Source organism: Thamnophis sirtalis, unplaced genomic scaffold (assembly GCF_051295495.1).
Source record: "Thamnophis sirtalis isolate CommonGarterSnake01/CBP01778 unplaced genomic scaffold, rThaSir2_p1.2 scaffold_5, whole genome shotgun sequence".
NCBI lineage: Eukaryota > Metazoa > Chordata > Lepidosauria > Squamata > Natricidae > Thamnophis > Thamnophis sirtalis.
Genome location: NW_028261385.1, coordinates 38,592,854 through 38,611,321, shown reverse-complemented (window position 1 = coordinate 38,611,321; position 18,468 = coordinate 38,592,854). Strand labels below are relative to the sequence as shown.

The 18,468-nt window shown below is 40.0% G+C and overlaps 1 protein-coding gene across 3 annotated transcripts in view; it reads right to left on the bottom strand.

Moving 5' to 3' along the window:
- XRCC4 (X-ray repair cross complementing 4) overlaps positions 1-18,468 on the bottom strand; it is a 126,720-nt gene extending 108,252 nt beyond the window's left edge. For all 3 annotated transcript variants that reach the window (XM_087715691.1, XM_014057242.2, XM_087715690.1), the window contains exons 1-3: positions 18,369-18,468; positions 4,175-4,326; positions 2,646-2,836 (exon numbers count right to left, since the gene is read on the bottom strand). In XM_087715691.1, coding sequence (XP_087571817.1) covers positions 2,646-2,836; positions 4,175-4,313 — 330 coding nt within the window. In that variant the 5' untranslated portion in view covers positions 4,314-4,326; positions 18,369-18,468. The remainder of the gene's footprint in view (positions 1-2,645; positions 2,837-4,174; positions 4,327-18,368) is intronic.

The window sequence follows — 18,468 nt, the reverse complement described above, 5'->3', positions numbered from 1 at the left end:
TTTAGGTGGCAGCAGTTTAGTTGGCCAAGCCTCAATGGCCCCTTACTGAGCTCTCAGTGTGTGTGGCCCATATTGCTTCTGCAGCTGCTTTGACACACAAGCCCTACAGTGTACCAGGCCTATTGTTATTTTAAAATGATTCTCAGCCATTTAGTTTGTCCTTATCAGCCTAAAAACTTTATAGAAGATGTTAAAAGTTTAAAAAGTCGTGAAACAAAGCAACTTGTTTTTAAACAATTTGCTAATGATTAAATGCAATTCATCTTTATTATTTTTCATCTATAGATACCCCGTGTTCTTTTATTTGCAAGTTTAATAAGATACAAGCAAACATATTAATGAATGCAATATTATATATCAGTTTAGTTCCCTCATTATATAGATTCAAACCCAAGTAATGTTAACAGAAAATTAATTTAGTATGGAATCACTGTACAGATATAGCATTTTATTATTATAATCTCAATAACAGTAAAACAGAATTGGAAGGGACCTTGGAGATCTTCTAGTCCAATACCCCTGCTCAGGCAGGAGATACTGTACCTAATTTCGGGGATGAAACTTCTACAAGAAAACAACCAAGTTCAGACAGCACCAGGACACTTCATTTCAATCTGTGCTACAAATATTTTCCTTTATTGAGATCCTATACCATTCCGGACAAATTGCTGTCTAATCTTTTCTTAAAACCCTCCAATGATGGAGCACTCACAACTTCTGGAGGCAACTGTTCACTGATTAATTATTCTCACTGTCAGGAAATTTTTCCTTCGTTCTAGATTGGATCTCTTTCTGATTAGTTTCCAACTGTTACTTCTTGTCCAGCCATCAGGTGCTTTGGAGAATAGCCCACTTCTCTCCTGTGGCAGCCCCTCAAATATTCCATTGTCTTCAATGGAAGTATAGTTATGTACAGCAATTTTAATTTTCTTTCAGAATATCTTTGAATTTACATTTATCTTCTGATAACACTATCAAATATATTTTCATGGCATCGCAGAGAGCAACTGAAAAATATCTGCAGAAAAGTACAAGAGTAATAGACTAGAACTGTTGCAGGAATACAACTGGAGTCATTTCAATCTAGCTCTCAGCAATTCTATTACCACTCATGAATTGGTAACATTCATTTTTTTAATATATGTTGGAATGAATTTCAACATCCAGAATAATCAGGGCCTGTAAGTATCCAAAGATAGATTGAACCTGTGCAGTCATATATCATATACAACCATATATTATATGCACCATATTCCTGGCCTTAATTCCTTTTGTTTCTTTATGATGTTTAGAGGCTGATCAACTCCATAAGACTCTGGGCAGCTTTACATTGTTAAAAACAATTTAAAAAACAGAGACCATGGGAATCAGAAAGAAAATATAATCAAGTGTATATCCTACAAGGGCTTAGCAGCACACCCTTGACCCAAAATGCCAACACCCAGGTTTTCTCTGACTTTTTGAAAATCACCAATATAAGAAATTTACAGATGTCTGGAGTGATGCTGTTCCAAAAACAGGCTCAGAAGGCAGTCTTCCTAGGTCCCAAAAGATGGCATTGTTTAGTTAAAAGAAACTAGAGCACACCATTTAATTTGTTAAATTCTGCTGTTTCTTTATGTTGCTTTTATTCTTCTCATGCACATAAGAACATCAAGCTATCATTAAAGGTTGCATCCTTTTTGTAGAAGGTTATCACTTTACAGTAATGTTTCTGCAAAGTTTGTTCTTAACTGGAAGAGTTGCTGTTTCAAAAAGCCTGGGGCAAGTTGGTTTTGAACCTGCTATTTGATACCTCTTTTAGAATTCTGTGATTCCCTTTGTTGTTTTCCCTATTGTTCTTTTAATTCTTAATACCATATGCATTAACTAAGTTGGAAGTACAACTGAAAGATATATTTCATTAAAAAATAAATACATTAGTTCAGTTTTCCAACCAATTTCCTATCAGTTTGACTCAAACTCCAGCTTCTAGAATAGGCTTAAGTACTACATAAACGTCTTAAATACTTAAATGCAGGTTGCCTTCAACTTAAAACTCATTTAGTGACTGTTCAAAGTTATAACGGCACTGAAAAAGAGACTTACAACTGTTTCTCCTATTTACAACCATCACAGCATCCCCACGGACGTGCAATCAAAATTCAGGTACTTGGCAACACATATGTTTACAATGATTGCAACGTCCCAGGGTCCTGCGATCACCTTTTAAAACCTTCCCAGCCAGCTTCTGACACTAAAGTCAAGGTTAAGCCAGATTTGCTTAATGAGTGCATGGTTCACTTAATACCACCAGTGATTTACTTAACAACCATAGCAAAAAAGATCATAAAATTAGACGTGATTCATTTAACAACTGTCTTGCTTAGAAATGGAAATTCTGATCTCAATTGTGGTTGTAAATTGGAGAGTATCTGTACATAACAAGAGACCTACATAAATACACATAATAGAGATTTATTAAAATGATACTGATCAATGATATTGATCATGTTCTATGTAGTATGATTTTCATGGTTCCTTGATAGAAAAGAATAGGCAAAAGTAGACAAAGGTCTAAGTATCCATTGTTCCTTAAGATTTGACATCAAATGTTGATTTATAACATAAAAATAGATAAATAAATGTAACAAGGCAATACTTACAGTAACATCCTTCAAATTCTTTTCATATGAAAAATAAATTGATTCTCCATTTCTTTCCTTTTTAGAAATATCAAAACGGTATGTATCTGAAAACTCTTGGTCAAACAACAGTACTTTTTTAAGTTCTTCTACATACTTTTCTTGTTTCATTTCCATGTCAGCAGCCTCTCTGGAAATCTCTTCTTCAGACACTAAAAGACAGTAATTCAAAGAATTAAAGTAAATTTGAAAGAAAGGCCATTATAATTGTTGAGATATAAATAGATAGATTTGAAAGAGATTTCAATGTATTTGAAATCATAATTTTCTTAAAATATAATCAAAATAAAGTTTTTCTTTAAAATAGTGAAAATGCAAGAGGCCTTCCTACACAAAGGAACCTCTTATACCATATTTTTAAAATTGAGCAAACATTTTACGGATCACAGCATTGTGGTTATATTTAAAAAGACATTTAAAAACCAAGACAATTGAAGTAGTCTGTTTTATAATACATAATTATATGTAGAAATGATTACCAACTTCAAAAGATCATTATGGAGGAAACACTACCATAGTTATCAGTAATGAAGGGTACAAAGTATCCTCAGTACAATAGTCAGAGGATCTCTAAATACCAACCACTAAAAATATAAAGCGAAAGCTATCTTGGTATTTAAGTTGTGACAGAGGTTTCTATCAGTATATGGATAGAGATGTGTTCCGACTCCCCATCTAGCCCATTCAGAAACGACAGCCACACACAGCTTGCAAGGGAATGTCTTTATCAGTCCCGGCTTTTGCTGGCTGCGAGCCCAAAATTAACATAGATAAATTCTCTGGCAAAAAGTTAAACAGCAAATGCAAAAACAAACTCTCACAGCAAACCAGCTTTATATAAAGCAAATCACTTATCCAAGTGCTTCTTTGAATCATGAACACGAACTAAAACAGGAACGGAACGGACTAACGAACGAACGTTGACTTCTGCAACTAGGGCGTTGCACCATCAGTCTTTTATCCGCAGGAGAAGACCCTAACGAGCAACAGCTGCTCATTATCCTGCATCCCGAAACAACTCACAGGTTTCTGCTGAGTCACAACAGAGATGGTAGGTACAGAATACTGGCCTGGATCAATCTTTTGGATGTTATATTAATAATCTATAAAATATAGATTTTAGAATAATCTATAATCTCTACTGATTTCATACAGTCTTCATAGCCCAATAAAGAAATTGGCTATGATTGTCAGATTTCACTCTTCCCAACCAGGGGGCAAGAATAATTACCTGCAATGAGGCAGAAAAGGGAAAATTTGCTTCCATTGTTTCTGCCATACTCAGAATCAGCTCTAGAGTCTCTTCAGGGAACAAAAGACTATTTTCTCAATTAAAAAATAATTGTGAGGATAGGGGAAACTTCAACTTATTTGGGGGTAAATAGAATATTAGTAGAAAAAGGGGAGTGAGTAACCCTTTAATAAATCAATGATAGTAAGTCATACAGTAATTTATCATATTATTATAATTTATTATAAATTTATTATACCTCTTCCAATCCAAGACGATTGGCCATCGCTTAGTATAAGATCAAAACCCATACCAAGATCTTTGCACCAAGTTATTTGCAGAAAGTATGTTGTGTCTGGATCAGAAATAAGACACAGCTGCCTCACTTTCTTCTCCATATTTTTCTAGTCACTGTTTTAAAAAAAAACAGACGTTAAAAGTTAGGAAGACAGCAGCACATATATTTCCATTTCAGTGAACATTAGCAAATTTCAAAATACAAAATTCACAAGCACTACTGACCCATAGATTAATGCAAATATTTAGATGAAATAATTTCATTTTCCCATAAATGGTAAAATTTATTTTTTAAAGGTTATTATGAAGACATATTTAAGCTTTGGGTGTCTAAAGAGTGTTTTTATATGCAAACATTCAATAAGTAACGTTCAGTATTGTAGAGACCTCAGTATTATTAAGCATAAAATGGAGAGTTTTAGTATATAATTTAATGTATCTTAAAATTGCTTATGAATGCCACATTCAGTTTTTAGATGTAAAATCTATGTAAACATATCCTTATTAACCTTAATAGGGGATGGGGATGGGTGGCACAGTTATGCGCTGGTTCGAATCCTTTCCCTGTGGCAGTTCCCAGTCAGTATTGGTAGGGAGAGAGAGGTCCAGTCCTCAGCTGCTTGGTTCTTTCTCCACTCCTTTTCAACATCTACAAGAAACCCCTGGGTGAGATCATCTATCACCATGAGTTGAGGTATATACTGTATGTTAATGACACCCAACTCTATATTTCTATGCTTGGTAACCCAGGTGATACTCCAGGCCCCCTTGCATGGTGCTTGGAGGCTGTGGGGGCATGGATGGGAAACAACAGGCTTTAACTGAACCCTGATAAGACCAAATGGCTTTGGGCATGTGAAGCCGAGGATCTGGGACTTTGTCATCTTTTGACTTTGGATGGGATGGCACTGCCCCAGAAAGACTTGGTCCGCAATTTGGGGGCTCTCTTGGACTTGTGGCTCCTTTTGAGGAACAGGTAGCAGTCATGGCTAGAAGAGCTTTTGCACAACTTTGTATTGTGCACCAGTTGTGGCCTTTCCTGGATTCCCGGCACTCAGTCATTCAGTTCCTAGTCATCTCATGACTGGACTATTGTAATGCGCTCTATATGGGGCTATCTTTGAAGAGCAGTCGAAAGCTCCAGCTGATGCAGAGTGCGGGAGCGTGGGTAGTTTTGGGAACCCCAAGCATGGCACCTGTAACACCACTGCCACATGTGCTGCGTTCATTACCACTCTTCTTCCAGATGTAATTCAAAGTGTTGGTGATTGCCTTTAAAGATCTTCATGTCGTAAGTCCAGGTTACTTCAGGGACTGCCTCACCCCACTGGAATTGGCCTGTACCACTTGTGCCAGCAGAAGAGGCATGCTGCGGGTTCCATCAGTCCGAGTATAGGAGTATATGATAGGAGTATTTAAAGATCAGATCTTCCCATAAATTTATAGACAATGTATGGCAGAAAAAATTAGTTCACTCTGGAAAATGAAGCTCGCACAAAGATTTTAAATGGCACACATATCTTCATAACTTCTGCCAAGGTTTCTTTTCCTAGCTCCTCCTGTTGCCCCTAGCCTAATAAGATCACAAGGATAGTCTTATCCATGTGTGTAGCCTAATGACACAAAACATTCCATGTAATTGAAGAGATATCAGAAGCACTAGCAAATAAAATAAAATAAAAGGCATATGTAAGCTCTAACAAAGATCCACAAATATCTTCTATCTACTTAGGATCACAAACATACCATTACTATTTATGGATTTGTAGAATTTCCTAGAAATATAAGTATGTGTGTTCCTGAGAATGAATGTTTACCCTGCATTCTAGTATCACACATAATAACCATTGTCAAATGGATTGAAATGACTTTCAAGGAATAAATAATGACACATCTATAATCTTATTTGCAATCACTGTAAAATTGAAACATTTGGTGCCAATGTCCTTTAATCATTACAGGCATTTTAAAAAGAATGAGTATGATAACAGAAAGGCTAGTGAGTTCTCCTAACTGCACAAAAGAATCATATTTCACATCCATATTTCACCATAAGACAAGTAAGAAACAAAGATTGACTTTCAGGTGGGAATAGCAAAGTTCTACCCAAATTTGTCCATCACTAGCTTTATTGAGAAAAACCAGACAGTTGGTGATTGAACTGCTCATCTTTAGTACTTTGTGTATTTAGTGGTTGGCATCTATGATCTTTATTAGGCAATGCTTCCTTCTGGGGGAGAATCAGCTGTTAGCTGGCATGTAATTAGTTGGAGTCTGCTCCCAAACAATGACTGTCCACAGTTCTGATGAATAAACAAGACAGTTTTTTTTTATTAGCTGGCAAATCATTTTGTATGCTGCTTTGGGTAACTCTCAAGCACAATACAGAAGCCAACTCTTGGCTTCCTTCACTGCACTACAGAGTGTCATTGATATTTCAACTTCAGCTTTTCATTTCTGGCTTGCAGAACTGTCTTTTGATTAAGAAAAAGGTTTAGTAACAGGTGCCTCAAACTTCAGCCATTCTGCTTTGGGAACATGCAGATCTAAAAGAAAAAATATATTGCAACTTTAGCAGTTACATTCATAGTCCAATCCTGCCCAGGCAGTACACGTATACTAGGGGCCGGGGAAAGTAGTCAGTCTTATAAGAAAAACCTGAACAATTAATCATGCAGCATCGACTCTGTTTCTTGGGGAAATATACAATACATAAATTATGGTGTAAGGAATTTATCCTCTAGTTTCTTGGTACCTCAGAATATGATAAAAGCATTATCTATGAGGGACACATGATAAGTATAAAGCATCTATTTAATCAGAGGTTTAAAAAGCTACCGTGCTTAGTAAGAAGGATTATTACATCTTCTCCATGTACATCTATGTTGAAACAGTTATTTCATGGCTTGTTTTACAGTAATATTTTAGAAAGACCTCTTCAGATTAAAAAAATAAAATTTCACGTATCCTTTCATTTAGATTTTAGAACTTTAAAACCTTGAAAACAATACTGGACTTACACACACTTTGTTAAGTGTTAATCTTATGTTAAATTTAGAGTACAGATTTTATAAGTGTTAGAATGTTCCCAACCTCTGCAATACATTTTTTCACATCATGCTTCTTTGGCAACTCTGAGAGTTCTATTAGTATATGCTATCAAAGTCGGGGAAATGGATGGTAGTTTTGATGAAAAAGGAAAGAATACATCCTGTCAACAACAACAAGGTTACTATTTTAGACTTCTAATTTAAAGAAAAAGGATTGTACTAGAGATGTTATTTTACAATGAAATTAACTCTTCTCCCATTTTATACAATTCCTATATTTTGTTCAAATCAGCCTTGACCCTATTGCCTTGCAAATGGGTTTCACTGAAACTGCACTAATGTAAACAACGATAAAAAAAATTCTCTAGTTTTTGCTGACCCCCATCTCTTAACTAATATTTCAAACCATAATAATTTGCTTAAGCCTATTATAATTTTGAATATAATCACCACCACAATTTCTTTTGGAAAAATATACTGTTTTTGTTAGGGGTTTTAGGGTGGAGGGTGGAAAATATTGGACATGAATAAGAACAAATGAAAAAAAAAGCAATAGATATTTTCTCAGTGTAAGAAAGCTCTTTTTGAGATATCAAAATGCTTCTTTTTAATGAACAGTAGTATTTAAAAAAAGTCAAAAGCAGTTTATTGGAATTCTTCTCTTGACTATTACAATGGATACAGACTGAAAACAGAAACTACACTTCTACTCTAATTTATTATATAGTAAATCATATTGAACAAACAGCAGCTATTGTTTTATAAAAGATAGGGTCAGAGGCAGAAATCAAAAACTTCATAAATATTAGTCTGGACCAGGGAGTTGCTGATGGACACTTCCTACATTTAATACAGTGGAAGTTAAACTTCTCAACAAACAAAACAGGGAATGATGGAATCCTACATATCAGTTAATCGGACACATAGTAGTAAGCAAGAGAATTAGCTTATATAATGGTAAACTGGCCTAGAAATCAGCAATGAAGGATTAATTTCCTCCATAAGGCTAAATAACTACGATCAGTATTTTCCATCAAAATTTGACAGAATGACCATTGGCTTACCTGAGGGGTCCTTTTCCCTGGGCTGCGGGAGAGTTCAAGCAACAAGTTAAATCCTGTCCTTCTGCCCAATGGACTTAATTGAATTTCCAGCCACACCTCCTAATCTCCTCACATATCCAGTTTTCAACGAAGGCATAGTCCGAGGTTAAGTAGTCTATGTTACATCGAATGTAATCCATAGAAGTCAATTGACCAGGAACGTTCCAGTCTGAAGTAACTCTCCACCCAGGGCGGGGTTGGACTCTCCCGCAGCGCACGGAAAAGGACCCTTCAGGTAAGCCAATGTTCATTTTCCCGTGACCTGCTTGGAGAGTCTAAGAGAGAATGTAAGCAATGGGACATACCCAAACAAAGCTATGTCCAGGGTGGGTGAAAAACGGTGAAGTCTAATCGGAAGTAGAAACAATTGATTACAGCACTCTCCTGCCAAAGGCAGCATCTACGGAAGCAAATTTGTCCAATTTGTAGTGTCTGACAAATAATGAGGGAGACACCCAAGTTGCCGCCTTGCAAATCTCCTCGATCGAAGCTTGGGTGGCTCAGGCAGCTGTTGTAGCAGCGCTTTGTGTAGAGTGTGCTGTGATTTGTAAGGAAGTCGGCCTACCCTGCTGCTCATAGGTGAGGGATATGCAAGCTTTGATCCATCTGCCGACCGTAGAAGAGGTGACCTTGTGCCCCACGGATGTCGGTTGAAAAGAAACAAAGAGGGATTCAGATTGGCAAAAGGAAGAAGTTTGCTTGATGTACCGCTTTAAAGATCTACGAACATCAAGGGAGTGCCAACGCTGTTCTCTGGAATCCTTAAGTCTTGGGCAAAAGTCCAGAAGGACAATCTCCTGAGCACGGTGAAAATATGAATTGATCTTCGGCAGGAAGGATGGATCTAGATGTAGGATGACCCTGTTGGGTAGACAATGCACAGGTCACTGCGGACGGACAAGGCTGCCAACTCTGAGATTCTGCGAGCTGAGGAAATTTCGACTAGAAAGGCGGTTTTGAAGGTGAGGTGCCTCAAGGAAGCATTGTGGAGGGGTTCAAAAGGCGAGGTAGAGAGCGCCCTTAAGACTGTGGCGAGATACCAGGAGGGATAGCGGTGAATGATTGGAGGGCTAAGATTGGAAGCACCTCGTAGGAACTACGCAGTTCCGGAATCTTGCTGAGTGGTTGTTGGTCAGAAGAGAGAATCACTGTTGATAAAGCAGATACCTGGTATCTCAGGGTATTAGGTGCCAAACCTTTTTCAAGGCCCTCCTGGAGGAAGTCTAGTATCCATGGAAGGGGAGCAGAGATAGGCTGGATGCGACAAGCCGCACACCAAAGGGCAAAGGAACCCCAAGTGGCGTCATATATTCTAGTGGTGGAGGGGCATCTGGTACCTGTATGGTTTTGGCGATGTTATTGGAAAACCCGGCCCTTTTCAGGAGGTCCCTCTCAAGTGCCATATGGTTAGGTGGAGGCACTGGGGGTCTGGATGGAGAACTGCCCCCTGACTGAGAGAGACCGACTCCTGTGGAATCTTCCATGGGTGCACAATGGAGAGGTCAAATCGGTGAAGCAAGTCCATCTGGGCTCCTACTAGTGGGACTTCCTAATTACTCTGGGAAGGAGAGCCAATGGGGGAAAAGCATAAAGTTTGCCAGGAGGCCAGGGGCAACAAAGAGCATCGACCCCTTTCGCCAGGGGACACTGGAACCTGGTGTAGAAGCGGGGAAGTTGACCATTCTCTGGGGTGCCGAACAGATCGACCAGGGGAGGTCTGAATCTCCTCGACAGCTGTTGAAAAAGTCATGGGTGCAGGCGCCATTCTGAGTGGTCTAAGGTCATTCTGCTCAGCCAATCCGCCCATATGTTGCTCACCCCGATTCTAGGTGTAGCTCTGCCCAGTGTCCTATGGCCTCCGCCTCCGACATGAGGGACCTGGACCTGGTCCCTCCTTGGCGGTTGATGTGCGCCTTTGTCGCTATGTTGTCGGTGAGTATGAGGACATGCCGGCCCTATATGTGCGGGTGGAATTGCCGAAGGGCCAGGCGGACTGCCTTCAATTCTAACCAATTTATATTGTGGGAGAGGTCGTGAGTGGACCACTGATCTTGTGCAACATGGTTGTCGAGGTGAGCCCTCCAGCCAAAGAGGCTGGCATCCATCGTGATGATCTGGCAAACCGGTTCCTTGAAAAATGTGCCCTTCGTCAAGGCTGGGGATTGCTACCATCTGAGGAAACAACGGACCCTGGGCAGGAGCATTACCTTTGTCAGAGCGTTGCTGGCGTTGGCTCTCTGCATCGGGAGCAGTAACCATTGCAGGTGGTGAGTATGAAGTCGCGCCCAAGGAACTATGAAAAGACACGAGATCATCTTTCCCAGTAATTAGGATAGGGATAAGACCTGGACTCTGGGAGAATGGTAAATCCGGCGGGCTAGTTGTTGGAGATTCACAATGCGGTCTTGAGAGAGGAAGAATTGACAAAGGTGTCTATCACCTCTCCTAGGTGTAAAGGTCTGGTGGCAGGAGTCAGGTGGCTTTTCCCTAGGTGTATGGTAAAGCTGTAAGTCTGCAACGTACGCATGGTGACGCGGAGGTCGCAAATTGCCTGTCTTAGTGTCGACGACTGGATCAAAATGTAATCGAGATAGCATTGAAGGCGAATCAGTCGCTGATGCAGATGGGCGCCCACTACTGCGAGGATCTTCGTAAATGTCTTTGGGGCCGAGGACAGGCTGAACGGAAGAGCCCTGTACTGAAAGTGGCTTCCATCGTAGAAGAACCTCAGGTAACATCTGTGCACCAGTCTTATGTGTATGTGGAGATATGCCTCCTTCAAATCGATTAATGTCAGGACATCCTCTTGACAAATGCAGCTCAGAATGGAGTGGAGCGACTGCATTTTGAACTTTTTGTAGGCTACATATTCGTTTAACTTTTTTAAATTGAGGATTGCCCTCCACCACCACCACCACTACCCCGAGCTCTTGGGGACTAGGAATAAAATGGAATAGAAGCCCTTGCGTTCCTGTCCTGGGGAAACTTTTTCTATTGCCCTGATTTCTCTGAGATGGCGAATTTCGGTCTCCATGAGGCCCAGTTTGATGGGACACCGTGGAGTTGGGCAATGGATGAAGTGGCGCTGGGGGGGGGACTCCAACGTCAGACCTAATTGGATTGTTTGAAGGGCCCAAGCATCTGACATGATCCCCTCCCAGCAGGTGACAAATAGGTGAGGTCGACCCCCTATGGGAGGGTCAGGATGATGGTCACTTATTACGTTTGAAGGATCTGTTGCCAGATCTTCCTCGAAAGGGACATCGGGAAAAAGGTTGGAAACGGTTCCTGTCCCGAAAGGACTGCCTATCGTGTGCTCGATCCTGAGGCTGTTGGTACTGCCTCTGGTAAGAGGAAGTAGAAGGCTGAGGATCAGCCTGGCATGGAGCCTGGTGACGAAAGTAGGAGGAAGACCTGCAGTCTGGTTTGTGAGACATGGAGGGCATGACCTTTTGCTTATCTTTATTTTTTACTAGCACAGAATCTAGGGCTTCTCCAAATAACTTGCCACCCTTGAAGGGAGTGGAAGCCAGCTTCCATTTTGACCTCATGTTGGCATTCCAATGACGGAGCCACACAAGGCATCGCGAGGTAACATTGGAAGCCATAGCCCGCGAGGCGAACTTTGAGGCATTTAATGTAGAGTCCACGGAATATTCCACTGCGGCCACGATCTTGTTAACATCCTGATGCAGTCTGGAATCTCCTGGGGGCCATCTGGTAATTAATTGGCAAAGCCGGGCAATAGAGGCCCGATTGAAAAAGGAAGCGGAAGTGGCCACTTTAATGGCCCATGCTGCAGCCTGATGTGTCTTACGTCAAGCTCGTTCAGCGTGCTTATCTTCTGCTTTTAGGCCCTCCAAAAGGTCAGGAGGTAAAACTGATGTAGAAGTTAGGGCAGCGACCGGGGGGTCGATTGTGGGAAGCTTCAAGAGCTCCTCCATGCTGGGATCGACCGAATAGAGGCATTTGTCATTGCCACCTGGTGTGTCCAAGGTACTAGGTTGCACCCATTGCTGTTGGACTACATCCTTAAATAGCTTGGGTGACAGAACTATTTCCTGAGCTGGAAAACAGACCTTTACTGTGATCAGGAGGGTCAGAAGTACCCTGAGCAAGGGGGGGGTCTGACTCCATATGGGTAGCAATTTTAGCCTTGAATAGGATAGACTTAAATAAGGTTGGTTTGAACAACCCAGGAAAGGCTGGCTTATCTGCTACCAAGCCCTCGTCCTCAGACAACTCTTGATCCCCCAAGTCCTCATCCTCCCACACTGATTCCGCCAATGAGGGATCAGGGGATGAAGATCTCTGTGGAGGATCCTTATCCTTGCGAGATCGGGGAGCTTGTTTATCAGGTTGGGGGGCGGGACCTTGAGCCTCCCTCTGCTGTAGGCCCTCAGCAATACCCTGGGTAATCATCATAGAAATTACTTCGCATTTCCGCTGAAAGGTTTGGGCTGTAGTCTTCTATCGGGTGGGTCCCTGCTGCTGTGGGTCTGGGAGAAGGATCCCTGTTCAGGGGAGAGGAAGGGGGTCCTCCCTGTCCCAATCAAGTTCACAATCAAAAAGGTCAGCATCATCCCCAAGGAAAGGAGAAAGGGATCTAGATCCTACTCTAGCAACATCAGAGGACACGGCCTGAGAGGCCCCCTCATGTCCGAATGGGACAGGGTGGGATGAGCCGTTCCCTGATCAGCTGCGGGTTCTGGCTGGGCCGGTTGATGAACCTGGGCCACCACTTATCTTTGGGCCTTGGCAATCTGTTTTTTTATTGCTTTTTGGTGCCTAAGGGAGTCCCTATCCTAACCCTTGGTCAGCCTGCCAGCATAGGGTTTGTCGGTTCTGGCCCCTCTGATGGCCCCCCTTGCAGCCCTGCCCACCTTCCTGGCAAAAGTTCTGGCCTGAATGTTGGTAGACTGGCCTGCCAGTTCCAGGGCTTCCACGATGTCACCGGCCATGATAACGGGGCTGCGGGATCTCAAAACCTCGATCTTGCGGAAGGTAAGATTACAGAGAAGGTCCTCACTGACAGTATGGGCAAGTGTGGGCCAATATCGGTCACGACACAGCTGGGGATGAAAAGGTGGTTGCCAAGTTAAGATAAGGCAGAAAAGGGAGCTACGTGGAGGATGGCTGCAGCCAAAAGTGGTGCGAGAAATTCACGCGCAAAATGGCCACCGGAAGGAGGGAATCCAAAATGCCCATGGCCAGTGAAGACCACGCTGTCGGATCCATCGATTAGGAGAGCCGCCGCTCCGAACCTCAACAAGATGCAAGAGCCAAACAGCGCTGATGAAAGGCAGGTGATGAAAAAGCAGCAAGCCGCGCAGGTCACCAATGAATGGACAATCTCAGCGGTGAAGATCTGCTTAAGACAAAAATTGCCCCCGCATCCGGATAGAAGTGCTTGCCTGCCTGGAAACCGAATGCTGACAGAGAAAGCAAAAGATAACCTAACTAGTCATTCAAGCAAAGGGAAAGGAAAAAAATCAGCACTTTGGAAACAATCACACCAAATAAAAAGCAAAAATCTAAATGCAATAGCAGGAGACACAAAAAATACGTCCAACTGGGCAATGGATTGAATTGAAAACTGGATATGTGAGGAGACAAGGAGGCGTAGCTGGAAATTCAATTTAGTCCATTGGGCAGAAGGACAAGATTCAACCCGTTGCTTGGACTCTCCCACAGTGCATGGGAATAGATATGCTTGTCCAAAACATGAAATAAAATAATAAATATTCTTGTCCAAAACATGGACAAAAACAAGTATTTATTTTTCAATATTTGTCATAGTAATGGCAATTTTAATTACATAAGTTTTAAATTCTGTCCAAATGTAGACTTTATCAAGTGGACCATGAATACTAAATTCTAATTTATTAACAACACATAATGTTTTATTTATAACAGAGCTGAAGATTATAAGGATGGAATCCCTAAAACCAGCCCAAGAAATCCATCAAAATGATATTTTTGCTGCTGTATACAGCATACGCTTTATATGTAAGGATCTGCTGAATTCTTCAAAAATACCTGTCAATGTGTTAAAATACCTATATTTCTGAATTATATTGTATTTGTCTCGGGACCATTTTATATTAATTTAAGATCAACTCAATATCAGCATAGCGTTAAAAAGTAACCGTAATATTGATTTTCTCAATGAAAATGTACTATGTGCATTAAATGAAAACTGTAAAGGAACAAAGACATGTGGATATTATTTTTTATAGTCCTTTTGTCAAAACATCTGAAGAAGTCCACATTTGAGGCTTTCTTTTTTCTTCAATAGAAAATCACATTTACTTTTAAAGTAGATGACAGAGCCAAAGTAATAAAAATATAATTATATTAATATAAAACTCAGTTCCTAGCAAATTATGTTGTGAAACTTTTTTGGAACTATTGAAGACATCCAAATCTAAAGCTTATCAAAAGCTTAAACTCAGCTATGATCCATTTCCTGCCACCTGTATTCCACAGTGTACTGAATGAATTTAATTTGCTCTTTATTCTCATAGTCATGCTGGATCATTTAAAATGACTTTCTGTTAAACATTCAAATCGGCCTGTACCAATCCAATTTACTGTTTATTTTTTCATAAAAGAAAGCATAATTAATACTAAAAATAGAAATAATATTTGGTGTTTTCTAAATGTAAAATCAATTTATAAAGAAAATAAATTATTTTTCATTTGAAAAGAAAAAATAATAATATCAAGACAGAGAATGTTCTCTGCTAGACCAAAAGAGAGGGATTTTTTTTCAAATATAGAATAAGACCTGATTTTTTTTCTTCTTACCATTCCGAAGTACCCAACAGAGAATATAGACACTAGAATACTATTGGTATATTTCCTGGAGATAATGAACCTTTTTATAACATGATTAAAAAGTTATCTGGATCAAAAATGAGATAAAAAAGGGAATCAGCACTTTAGAGTGATAATATATTCCTTTCTTCCTGCTTTCCCTTCCTTTTTTCCTTCAAGGATTAATGTAAGTATTTTAGGTTAAGAAAAGGTAGATTCTTTTTGGCTTCTTGGTTTATTTAGAAGAATGATTATAAGTTCTTGGAGAGAGATAGTGCTGAAGAAGAGGAATTTTGGCTGCAGAAAAAGGCTAGACTAAAAGATGAAGACAAGAAGAAACGGGAAGAAAAGAACGTGAATCTGGCAAGAGTTTATACCATGTTGTGCTAGACAAGATTGGAAAGGGCAGGCATAGTCTGCAGAGTGATGTCATGTTAGCATAATGTGTACAGTAAGAGATTAAGTCAACCACTGGATGTACTGACTATAATCAAGGATGAATTTGTCTGTGGATACCATCATTTGGAATCTGGTCAAAGATCAGTACAGTATGACTCAAGTGTAAATAATGGCACAGAGCCATATCAGTGATATTCAGTTAAAAGGCATGAATTAAAGAAAGGAAGCATCAGAGGAGCTGAAATAAACTAATATGCATAACAAAACAAAAAGAACAGAAAGCTGTTCTTCACCCAGGAACAGACTGGATTTGTATAGGTGCAGCTGGAACCCAAGAAAGATTGCTGGAAATAACTAATTCTACAGCTTTTTAACAAACAATGTAGTTGTGCCAGTTCGTATCTACATAAACATAACTAATTTTATAATAAATAAATATTTGGAGAATATCCACAGGGAAGTCAGCAGCACCAAAAGAGAGGGTGCAAAGGGCAATCAAAGCCCTGCCTTTTTTTTTTTAGTATGGATGCAATGTGCATGGCCCCATATAAAAAAAAATGGAACTTTAATCTTCCATTATGCCACTGATTTCCCCAATGCAGACATGGTTCTGGTTCTGTTGGTGGCCTTTACAGAAATGGAACAGATCAGTTGAGCAGAGATCGAGAAAGAGGGATTTTCCCCCCTTAAGGTATTGCCTTATGATGTTTCACATAAAAAAGGATTATTAAAAATATTTATTGAGGCAGAATCATCAGTCTTTACAGATATAAGTCCTATCTCATGTACTGATGTTTAAACTTATTTCGAAGTGTTCGAAAGTATTTGGATGGGACAATATGGGAGACATTATAAACTTGAAGATTTTAAAAAAAATATTTTGGCAAAATCTTTCGTCAAAGGCTTTTGAGTACATTCAGTAGCTATGAGATAATAGAAAATAAATATATGGTTTTTAAAATGGGAAACAGTATGACTAAATGACTAGTTGTTATAATCATATACCAAAAGCAAGTGGAGGGCATTCCCCAAAGATCCTTTTTAGGCCTGTGCTTCAGGTTATAAATTATCTGAAGTTAAGACTAACAAATCATATAGTCAAGTTTGAAGTTGGCATCAAGTCCAATAAAAGTAAATCTATAATGATGCATAGGAACAAAATTTCCAATTCTACATATACACTTATAATGACTAACCAGGAAAAAAATCTAGGTCATGGCAGACAGCCTAAAGGAAGGAATATAAAAGCTAAAGAAAATGATTAAAAGTTGCATATTAATACCAGATTTGGTCATCATATCCATATTTATGATTTATTTCACTAATGTTTATTTTTGGGTAGTTTGATGTTGAAATACTGCAAAATACAGGAAAGGGAAGGGGGTGGGAATCAACTTTCAATTCTGAGTAATGAAGCAAAAATTCAACTGAATGGCAAAGGGAAACATAGGGAAGTAATCACTAATTTAAAAAGTCTAGCAATAAAAGCAATTTGACAATTAGTAAGTAGTTGATAAGTTATTTGATCGCATAAGCCAAATCAAGCATCAATAAAATATCTTCAAAATATATCAATATACCATGCTGCAGAGCAGAATGCTTTCAGAGAAAGGCATTTACCTTTGCATCAATCTGTTCTATAAAACAAGCCCTGACAAGAGTTAGCAGCTTATCAGAACTTTATAAGAAAACACAAGAGTTCCTGTGACATAGAAAGGGTATTTCTGTCAACCAGCTCACAAATGGCACTACATCACTTAGAAGAAGTTTTTACTCTCCTTTTTCCCAATCTGCAAGGTTAGGAAGAGGAAAATTTTAGGTATTGGGGAAAATAAAAATACTTTATTATTGCTCAGCCTACACATGAAATCTTTTGAGTTCTCAAAAATCCTTAAGGCACAAATTCACCAAGTGTAACCTTTGTTCACCAATTCTTCTTACCCTATGCTACCTTACAATCACATGCAAAGACACAAGAAGAAGAAAGCTAATGTAATGTAAGCTTGGGGAAGCAGAAATGGGATCCTGTTGAACCAATAGAAAATGCCAAGAAATTGTTAATGACGCTCGGACCCAGGCAACAACAAAAAAGATGCGTCGGGAGGAAGTATTACTGGTGATCTAAGATATCTCAGGGGCTGCCACAAAGAAGAGGGAGTCAACCTATTCTCCAAGGCACCTGAGGGCAGGACAAAAAGCAATGGGTGGAAACTAATCAAGGAGAAAAGCAGCCTAGAACTAAGGAGAAATTTCCTGACAGTTAGAACAATTAATCAGTGGAGCAACTCCCTCCAGAAGTTGTGAATGCTCCAACACTGGAAGTTTTTAAGATGATGTTGGATATCCATTTGTCTGAAGTGGTGTAGGATTTCCTACGTAGGCAGGGGGTTGGAGTTGAAGACCTTCAAGGTCCCTTCCAACTGTTATTCTATTCTATGTTCTACTCTTGGTATACGCACATCTTTTACACCAAATGCCATGAGTGTGGCCGGGGAGGGGGAAGGGTGTCCCTTTGTGTCCGTGTATGTCCAACTATGTCGGTTCCTCCCTGCATCAGGGTAACAAACAGAGCGCTGCAACAAATACGATCGCGCTGCCCTTCCTCTGCTCCCACCCTCCCTTTCCTACCTGAAACAGCATTGAAAATTTCACTACCGTTTTTTTATGCGTAAACTCAGCCTGTGTGTGGTTTTATGCACACACGGAAGCACACACACAGGAACACATAAACGGCCTCGCTCCCTTCCTTCTCTCTTTTTTTTAAAATGAACTATGGAGAACCTACCGCCATTCATTCCCATCCCAGGCTCAGCAGCTCCCTCTTTCCCCTTCTTCCAATCACAACCCCGACGCTTTCTCGTCGGCGTTTCTCCTCCGTCCAATCA